General features: G+C 38.1%; 1 protein-coding gene across 2 annotated transcripts in view; it reads left to right on the top strand.

The window, feature by feature from the left end:
• nr1h3 (nuclear receptor subfamily 1, group H, member 3) overlaps positions 1-10,490 on the top strand; it is a 42,789-nt gene that overhangs the window by 16,665 nt on the left and 15,634 nt on the right. The window contains exons 3-7 of one of the 2 annotated variants that reach the window (XM_022665249.2): positions 1,045-1,127; positions 2,668-2,847; positions 5,995-6,261; positions 7,256-7,461; positions 9,685-9,864. In XM_022665249.2, coding sequence (XP_022520970.2) covers positions 1,085-1,127; positions 2,668-2,847; positions 5,995-6,261; positions 7,256-7,461; positions 9,685-9,864 — 876 coding nt within the window. In that variant the 5' untranslated portion in view covers positions 1,045-1,084. Of the gene's footprint in view, positions 1-1,044; positions 1,128-2,595; positions 2,848-5,994; positions 6,262-7,255; positions 7,462-9,684; positions 9,865-10,490 lie in introns of those variants that run through there. The other variant, XM_049470986.1, reaches the window with a different exon arrangement.

A 10,490-nucleotide genomic window follows, 5' to 3' on the forward strand; every position in this document is an offset into this window, starting at 1 on the left:
CTTGTTTCTACACCCATTATTTCACCCCGCTCTTCAGTGGTTAGAACCAGGGGTGTTGCCTGACCCGGGCTTCCGGGGGTATAGCCCCGAATGATTATCCTGTAGCCCCGATTCGTTTCGCTGAACTCAGCTGTACTGTTAATGAGGAGACAGGCCACTGACTGCTGTTAGATAGAAAATCTCTTAATGCCAATTATGGTGCCGGTTTAAGAATAAAGTTCTGCCCTTAAGCAGAAACAGCCAGTCAGCTTGCTGGTATTGCGGAGCGTGGAGGAGAATCAGTGTGCTAGTATACATATACATACCTAATTTGTGCACTATAACTACACATTATAGTGATAAACATTTTATATATATATATATATATATATATATATATACTTATTGTAGATACAGTATAGTCAGATAGAAGCGCTGAATCTGCTGCTGCACAGTTTGTGTTGGTCATCATTTATGGCTAAATCAGTGAAATATACTTAGTCCAGCAGTGACACTGAGGTGTTCAAGAACTCCAGCAGCACTGCTGTATCTGAGCACAATCCAGCACAAAGCCCACTAACCCCTCGTACATCACCACCATGCTGATCAGTGGCACTACAGAGCCGACTGCTTATCTGGAGCCCAAAGAAATGTCCCCCTGTAATAGGTTTAGCTTTTTACAACATAAAGCGGCAAAAGCCTACAAAGTAAAGTTAAAATCTTTATTTTTAGTTAAAAAAAATAAGTAACCCGTTCATTAGCAAGATACTACTATACAAGATAATACTGTATTGGCATTTTTTTTCCCCTAATTTAGCTAGATCGATAGATTTTAAGGAAATGTATTTTAAAGCATTGTCATTTAGACTAACGTGGCCACAGTTTTGCTGGTCATGTTAGCTTTGCTTACTCATGGCAACACTCGTCGTTTTCACATAGTAGGTTAATTGGGGACTTTTTGTCTCTACTCTACCACTAAACCTGTGTGCATATACAGGGATGAATTTTAGGATTAAGCCTATGAAAATCTTTCGGCTAATGGATTTAATTTTTTGTGGTCTTCAGGCGCAGTGTTGGTCCGTTATGACAAGATACTGTGCAGAAGATGGCCACCCTTTCTGCGACTGATATCAGTGATGTTGGTCATGGTAAGAACATCCTACACAGTGTGTTGGTTTCAGTCTCAGTTTTACATATGTGGTCAGAGCTTGTACAAATATGGCATAGTTCTCTAGAAATAGCTTGTATCTTGATGAATTGCCATGGCTAATTCTCTTTTGAAAATTCTTATTTCCTTTAATTGCTCTGTGTCTGTCTGTGTGTCTGTCTGTGTGTCTGTCTGTGTGTCTGTCTGTGTGTCTGTCTGTGTGTCTGTGTGTCTGTCTGTCTGTCTGTCTGTCTGTCTGTCTGTCTGTCTGTCTGTGTGTCTGTCTGTGTGTCTGTCTGTCTGTGTGTGTGTCTGTCTGTCTGTGTGTCTGTGTTCCTACCTTTGTGAGGACCAAATGTCAAGCATAGCAGTATATCAGAATCTTTTGATTGTGAGGACACTGTTTTTTTTACAAGGGATTTTCCTATGTGGAACATCTGATATAACACATGTCTGTATCTGCAAATGTACATATTAATGACATGCAGACACTACATACCCTGGCAAAACTTTAAAGCTAAACAAAAGTTAGCTTCAAAAAACCCAAAATTAACTCAAAAGCTTCAAATGTAGTAGCACCCTTTATTCTTCAGGTCAGTATGATCCAGGCAATTTAATCCTCCAGAAAATGATTATAATTACAGACCATTAGACATGTTAGCAAAGTTTACTCGACAGTTTCTTTATGTTTATTTGAAAACATTAAATTAAGTTTTTTTTTTTTTTTTTTTTTTTTTAGTATTATAGTATATAATACTATATATATAATACTGTATATAGTAGTATATAAGTATTGTGTAGTTAAGTCTGGGTCTAAAGTGAAGCGACATTTAGAGAAAGATTATAAAACTGAATGTCATAGTGACCTCAACATTATTACCACACAAATGTGTGTGAAACATTGTCTGAAAACAAACGTTGAAATTGAAACGTGTTGTCTTCATCAAATTAAGAAAAGACAATAAAAATGCATCACAAAACTTGAGACTTTAAACACTGGAAGGGGTCAAATTTAATTTTAATAATAATAATAATATTAATAATAATAATAATTTTAATAATAATAATAGGACCCCAAATATAATAGGAGGGAAAGAAACAAATACGTACAATTTAAAGTAGCACGCCAGTGCTGGCCGTGTAAAAATAATTGAAATTTGGGCCAAATCAGCCAATGCTGATAAAAAAAAAATAAAAAAAAAATCAATCAATCATTAAAAAGATTATCAGTGATACCGATATAATTCTGATATCATTGTGCAACCCTATTTTTTTTTTTTTTTTACTTTACAAAAAATGGTTCTTTTTAATGTAAAAAAATATCTGAAACAATGGTATTGTATTTGTGGTTTAGCAACAGTTAATATTGTGTTAATGAATGATTCTCACAAGGATAGCAAAACCTGTGTTTTTGTGTGTGGATTCTTTTTTTTGTGTGTGTGTGTATCCCTCCCTTTCCTTCCCCACAGGAGGAGTGTGTATTCTGTGTATGTACTGAATGGATGTTGGAGTATTGTGTGTGTTGTGTGTGTGTTCTGCAGGGGAGAGTCTGGGCTGTGTCACTGAGGAGGGCTCTTCAGTAGCAGAAGTGAAACATGAAGTTCATTCTTCTTCCAGTCAGCCAACTTCGTTCTGCAGTTCTCCCAACGAACTGAGCGACTCACTGGTCATGGAGCCCATCGACATCAAACCGGAACCCTCCGCCGACACACCCGTAGCAGGTACGTGGGGATTTCTGGGGTCAGGTAGGGGTGGACGATATTCTCCTGGGTTAATATTACAATATTCCAGGGTGTTTTGCGATAATGATATTCTAGGGATTTGACAGCACAGAAATATAGATATAGATATACAGCTCTGGAAAAAATTAAGAGACCACTTCAGTTTCTGAATCAGTTTCTCTCATTTTTGCTATTTATAGGTATATATTTAAGTAAAATAAACATTGCTGTTTTATTCTATAAACTACAAACAACGTTTCTCCCAAATCCCAATAAAAATATTGTCATTTAGAGCATTTATTTGTAGAAAACAAGAAATGAAATGACAAAAAAGATGCAGAGCTTTCAGACCTCATAGAAGTTCATATTCAATATTCAGAACTTCAGAAATCAATATTTGTTTGAATAACCCTGGTGGTTTATAATCACAGTTTTCACGCATCTTGGCATCATGTTCTCCTCCACCAGTCTTACACACTGCTTTTGGATAACTTTATGCCTTTACTCCTGGTGCAGAAATTCAAAAAGCAGTTTAGCTTGGTTTGATGGCTTGTGATCATCCATCTTGCTCTTGATTATATGATTCATCATTTCTAAGTGGTCTCTTATTTTTTTTTTCTAGAGCTGTATAGTGCTATTTGTCACTTTTAACTCAGAAACTACTTACATTTGTGGGTTTCTTTTCTTTGTTCTCGGTTTAAAGTGCGCATCTGAAAAATCTCCATTTAAAGGGCTAACCAGCACCATCACTTCCCCTAACCTATCCCTCCAGCCTAACAAGAATCGGGACACCCCTACCTCTGAGTGATAGGGCCAAGGGGTGAAATGGATTTGGGCCTTAATCCTAACCACAATCTGTGAAATTTCGACTATAAAACCCATCCTTTTTTTTTGTTAGTCATATCTATAGTTGGGGAAACTAATAAATAAAGAAAACTTTTGTTATTTATTTAAGGGTCGGTGCATCTTTTTAATAATATATGTGACAACGTACATTTCCAAACTGCGAACACAAATAGAAATAAATAAAACACAAAATAGACATAAATACCACAAGTAATAATTTACTAATTAATCATTTAAGAAATTAAGTTAAATTATTTCAAACTTAGGATTTCTTGTAAGTATCAAATATCAAATATTGGGCATTAATAAATAATATATATATAATTTTTTTTTTATTATTAAAAAACACTATTCTTAATGATTTATTTACTATTCATTTATTTACTATTTACTATGAATTGACATAACTAAAAATAAATGACACAAAGTTCATGGGCGTATATTCCAGCCAAAGTAACTTTAGGCACAGAAAATTACTCGATCAATTTTGTTAATCGAGTAACTCGATTTACTCGAGTAATCGTTTCACCCCTTTTGTTGCAACCCTTTACAACTGAGAGCATCAGTTGTAAAGTAGTGAAGAGGTAGAGTGGCAGATAAAAGTGAATAGTGAATATTTGAGTAATGTTCCAATCCAGATTAGGCCTGGACAATAGTTCGATATCGGTATTTATCGCGATAAGAAATGTTTCAATAACGGTGATATCATTTCTGTGGCATATCGGTATGTATTATTTACAGAATCTATCACAGACAGGCGTTTTTTAGCGGCGTCAGTTCACCGTCGAGCTGAAAATTTCAGACTGTACTGTACAGATTTCCATTGCAGGGATTCTTAGCAGTTTTTCTGAGGCCTTCAAAGTATCACAGAAAAGATGTATACTTTAAGAAATGAAGGTCAGTCAATCTGAAATATTTCAAGAACTTAAAGAAAAGAAGTATTCTCAAGTGCAATCATCGCTAAGACTGTCAAAAACATTATAATGGTGAAACTGGCACTCATCAGGACCGGCCCGGAAAGGAAGAGCAAGAGTTTCTTCAGAGTTACCAGCCTCAGACACCACAAGTTAACACCTCCCCAGATAAGAGCATCTAAATGCTTCTTCTCAGAGTATTTTGGTTTGTTTTAACACTTAAGTTACTACATGATTCCTTCATTGTCTGGATCAGTTCACTATTCATCTATAATGATACTATATTTCAGTCTCGAAATCGCTGTAGTGCTCACGATCATATTCTATTGAGCTTGATTTCGCCTCATCAACAAAGACTCAGTGTTTTTAAAGCCAAGTGTGTTTTAATACTGACTGCTGAACAGCACAGCCTCACGAACAGCTGGCTGTAGCTGAACAGTGTAGCTGCACCACAGACTGAACTTTACCCACTCTACAGCAGCACTGAGTTTCACACTCATCTGCACTGCTTTCCTTTCATTTTATCTTTCTGTCTGCCTTCTGTTTCTCTCTCTCTCTGTTTCCATCTTTGTCTTTCTATTTTTGTCTTTATTCTTTTTTTGTTTCTGTTTGCTTAATTCTTTTGTCTTTTCTTCTACTTCTGTTTCTCACTTTCTGACTTCTGTACATCTCTCACTGTCTTTCATTCCATATTTGTCTGTCCTTTTTCTGTACATCTTTTTTTTAGTCTGTCTCTTTCTTGTCTGTTTTACTTTTTCATCTGTGTTTTTCGGTCAATCTTTTAGTCTTTTTGTATTTGTTTTTCTTTCTCTTCGACTTGTGTTTCTATTTATTTTTCAGTCAATGTCTTTCTCTTTCATCATTCTTTCTGTCTTTGTCTTTTAGTCGCTTTTTTTTTTTACTTCTTTCTGAATTTTGTTTCTGTATTTCTTTCAATCTTTGTCTTTTTTATTGTCATTTTGCCTTTCTGTCTTTCTATTCTAGTCTTTCTACTTTGTATTTTCTTTCAATATTTTCATGTTTCTTCTGTCTTTTTCTTGCTTTGTCCATGTCTTGCTTTTTTGTATTTTTGCTTTCTGTTTGCCCTTCCTTCCGCCTTTTTCTCTTTTTCTATTTTTCTGCATTTCTTTTCTACTCTCTCTTTTGTTCTGACTTTTCTGTTTCTTTGTCTTTCTGTTTTTTGTTCAGTGTTCAGCTTCAGCCAGTGTTCAGATGCCGTCTAAATATGAAATGCATTTTAATGCAAGTTGTGAACAGCCCCACTGGTTTGGGCATGTGATGAACAATGTCACCTCTGAATGCACGTTATTCATTATTTTTCTGATCGTTTGTGTATACTGTATTTATCCGATTGTTTGTGTATACTGTATGTGTGTGTGTTTTGTAGAGGGTCAGCCGGTGAAGAGGAAGAAAGGCCCTGCTCCGAAGATGCTGGGGAACGAGGTGTGCAGCGTGTGCGGGGATAAGGCCTCGGGCTTCCACTATAACGTGCTGAGCTGCGAGGGCTGTAAGGGCTTTTTCAGACGCAGCGTGATTAAAGGGGCGCAGTACGTCTGCAAGAACTCCGGACGCTGCGAGATGGACATGTACATGCGCCGCAAGTGCCAGCAGTGCCGGCTGCGCAAGTGCAGGGAGGCGGGCATGCTGGAGCAATGTGAGTACCTGCTTATCTTCCTGTTTGAAACTGAAAAATAGTTAAATAAGTCACTAGATGATGGGGATGTAACTAAATATTGATAAATCCAAGAATCGTGGTATTTTGTTTTATGATACTGATTGGTGTCAGAAGTGGTACATGTACTGTTATTTTTAAACCCCGTCCACTTAATAGAAAAGTTGTACTATATTTAGATCCTGCTGTTTTGACAAATATATAGAAATAAATCACTGTACTGTTTCTAAAAGTAGTATTTTAATAGCAGAAGAGAAGAATCTGCCACTGTTGATGTATTTTGTCTGAATGTCAAAATATGATGATAACAGTTTATAATTTTGCACATCTTGTCTGGATTTTCTCAGTCAGTTTTATGAGGTAGAGTCAGCTGGAATTCAGGCTTTCAGTTAACAGCTGTGCTGAACTCATCAAGAGTTAATTACTTAAATTTCTTGTCTCTTAATGTGTTTGAGAGCATCAGTTGTAAGGTTGTGAAGAGTTTGAGTTGGTCGATATTTGGTCAAATAAACCTGTTTTTTTAATCACAGTTTTTATGCATCTTGGCATCATGTTCTCCTCCACCAGTCTTACACACTGCTTTTGGATAACTTTACACCTTTACTCCTGGTGCAAATGTCAAGTAGTTCAGCTTGGTTTGATGGATTGTGATCATCCATCTTTCTCTTGATTATATTCCAGATGTTTTTAATAGGATTAAACATAAGTAACATAGTTTTTCTTTGCATTATTTGAGGTACTTTGACCATTTTCTCATTTTCCGCAAATAAATGCTCTAAATGACAAAAATAAATATTGTTTGTAGTTTCTAGAATAAAACGACAATGTTCATTTTACTCAAACATAAACCTATAAATAGCAAAATCATAGAAACTGGTCATTTTGAAGAGGTGTTTTTTTTTTTTTTTTTTTTTTTTTTTTTTTTTTTGAGCTGGTGATGTGCTTCTGTCTAATTCTTCTTCTTGCCCTTTCTCAGGTGTGCTCTCAGAGGAGCAGATCCGGCTGAAGAAGATGAAAAAGCAGCACGAGGATGAAGCAGGGCGGAGCTCGACTGTGGCGGCCCCCAGTCCGGCCCCGGAGGTGGCCCCGCTGGCTCCTGAACAGCAGGAGATGATTGAGAAGCTGGTGTCCATGCAGAAACAGTGCAACAAACGCTCATTCATCGACCGGCTGAAAGTCACTGTGAGTACGCCAGCAGTCCGTTACAGAAGGCTAATTATGGTATACCCGCTTGTGTGGGGGATGTTGGGCATTGTGTGCGGCTAAAGGGGACCGTATGAACATGAGCCTTAAGAATAAGATATGACTGAAAGTCTGTAATCCTCAGCTACATTAAGATGCTGTGTTCCATTTACCTTTACATGTGAAATGTTGGACAGTGTTCCAGTTAAACATTAAGATCATTGAAAACTGTTTAACCCAAAAGAGAGCTCATGGTGACGTATGTGTCACAGACGCTTTAAAAAAAAAATGTGTGAAGTTACTTACAGTGCTTTGTCCTTCACTTGAACTTAGTGATTAGTCCTTCATATAAAGCTCCTTTTAAAAGGTTATTTCTGGGGCTCTTAAATGGTCCAGCGATCTAAAGCTCTGATCAGGAGATTTGTGTGTTTGAATCCTGGTCATGCAGCTTGCCATCAGCTGCCAGAGCCCTGAGAGAGTACAATTGTTCTTGCTCTCTCTCTGAGTGGGTACAGTATATGGCGCTCTTTCCCCTCATCACTCCTAGGGTGATGTGGATCAGCACAAGGCTGCGTCTGTGAGCTGATGTATTTGAACCGAGACGCTGCGCTTTTCTCCGAGCGTTAGAGCTGTGATGCAACTCAAGAAGTTCGAAAAGAGGTGGAGTCTGACTTCACATGTATCAGAGGAGGCATGTGCAAGTCTTTACCCTCTATGTGTTTTGGCATCACCAGTGACAAGGGATATACAGCTGAATAATGGAGTAACTGCTGAATTGGTGGGACAATTGAGGGAAAAATGAGGGAAAGAAATTACTATTTTACACCATTTAACAAACTTAAAGTAGCTCCACACTTCAGTTTCCTGGCTATTATAAACATTTGGTTCTAGGAGTAATATGAGAAGTAGTGATATAAAAAGACTTAAATGAATGTTTTACATTTCATATGGTTAAATGGTTGAAGCAGTAGAACCTGTAGAAGCAAAACAAATCCACTTTTAAAAGGAGCTAATTTGATCTCCAGCACTAAACCAGCACTCGTCGTACCTTCAAATAAATAAACACAAATTCACACACTGTCCTGTAGTGATGCTCTCAGGGAGAGTCCTAATAAGTGAGTTCCTATTATGCTGATGCTCCAACACCCGGAGGGTGAAGACTAGCACATGCCTCCTCCAACACATGTGAAGCCAGACTCCGCCTCTCTGCATTGTCGAGTAGTATCACAGTGAACTCGGAGGAAAGCGCAGCGACTCGGTTCTGATACATCAGCTCACAGACGCAGCCTTGTGCTGATCCACATCACCCTCGGAGTGATGAGGGAAGAGAGCGCCATCTACCGTACCCACCCAGAGAGAGCAAGACCAATTGTGCTCTCTCCGGGGCTCCGGTAGCTAATGACAATCTACATGAACAGGATTCAAACCGGCAAATCTCCTGATTATAGTGGCAATGCTTGGAGATCGCTGGTTTGAATCCCGGTCATGCAGCTTGCCATCAGCTGCCATAGCCCTGAGAGAGCACAAAATTGGCCTTGCGCTCTCTCTCTCTCTCTCTCTCTCTCTCTCTCTCTCTCTCTCTCTCGGTGGGTAGATGGCCCTTCCCCCCTCATCACTCCTATGGTGATGTTGCCCTAGCTAAATTGGAAGAAAATGGGAAATAATGCAACAAAATCGCTGTTTTACGCCATTAAAAAAAACGAAAGTAGCTCCACACTTCAGTTTCCTGGCTATTATTAACATTTGGTTCTAGAAATCGTATCGTAACTAGTTATATGGAATGTAAAACATTCATTTAAGTGTTTGTTTAAATGGTTGGAACAGTAGAACCTGTACAAGCAAAAACCCACTTTTAAAAGGACCTAGTATTAGCTCCAGTGCTAAACCAGCACTCCTGTCCTGTAGTGATGCTCTTTCAGGATGTTCGGTATGTGTCACTTGGGGACTTCACAAGTTTAAATGAAAGACATATAAAGTGTAAGGGACTTTTAAAGCTTTTAAAGGGTCTGTAACATTATAACACATCCACATGTTTTTTTTTGGGGGGGAGGGATTTAAATGATCAAGTGTCTCAATACTTTTGTCCAAATAGTGTATGTATGGTTGTATAGAAATTTAGTCTGATTTATATGTTTTTTTTACACACTGATAACACTTTATTGACTTTATAGGAACAAGTCATTTTGTCCTTTTTACACCAGTCATCTTTGACCTCCCACACAGCCGTGGCCGCAGAGTCAGGACCCGATGAACCGAGAGGTGCGACAGCAGCGCTTCGCTCATTTCACAGAGCTGGCGATCATGTCGGTGCAGGAGATCGTAGACTTTGCTAAACAGCTGCCTGGTTTCCTGGAACTCACACGAGAGGACCAGATCGCCCTGCTGAAGACCTCCACCATAGAGGTCAGTGTCCCAGAATGCTCCTGCAGCTCTCACTCATGGGCCATGCTCTCAGTGTGAATGATGCTGTAATCATGTGTGTGTGTATATGTGTGTGTGCGTGTCATGTTAAAAAAAAAATGCACACATGGGCAAATGTACATAGTTTATTGGGTTTACCGAACTCCCCTCACAGTCCAGCATTTATTAACAGAATACACACGTCACCACGAGGAGACACACCAACTCCGTATATGTAGTTTTAATAGGACGCTCACACCAAGCTAGAAGCTCATATCTGACCTCTATTATTATGCCTATGACTGGCATTATATTATACACTTACCAGAGAGTATATGGTAGTGCTGTCAGTGTTTACAGATTAACTGTGTTAACTCAAATTAATCCTATTACCAATGGTTACAATCCTTTGGATAATATTTTGGAGGTGTTTAGATATGTAAACACCCTGAGAATGCAGAATAATTTTGTAAACGAAGATATATATATATCTTCGTTTACAAAATTATTCTGCATGTGTTGCTGTATTGCTTTAATATAGTCTTTAATATTACATTTACAATGTAAAAAAAATCACCAAACTGAACTGCTTAAATTTTTGCAACAGGAGTAAAGCAGCATAAAGTTAT

This window comes from Astyanax mexicanus, chromosome 23, assembly GCF_023375975.1.
Source record: "Astyanax mexicanus isolate ESR-SI-001 chromosome 23, AstMex3_surface, whole genome shotgun sequence".
NCBI lineage: Eukaryota > Metazoa > Chordata > Actinopteri > Characiformes > Acestrorhamphidae > Astyanax > Astyanax mexicanus.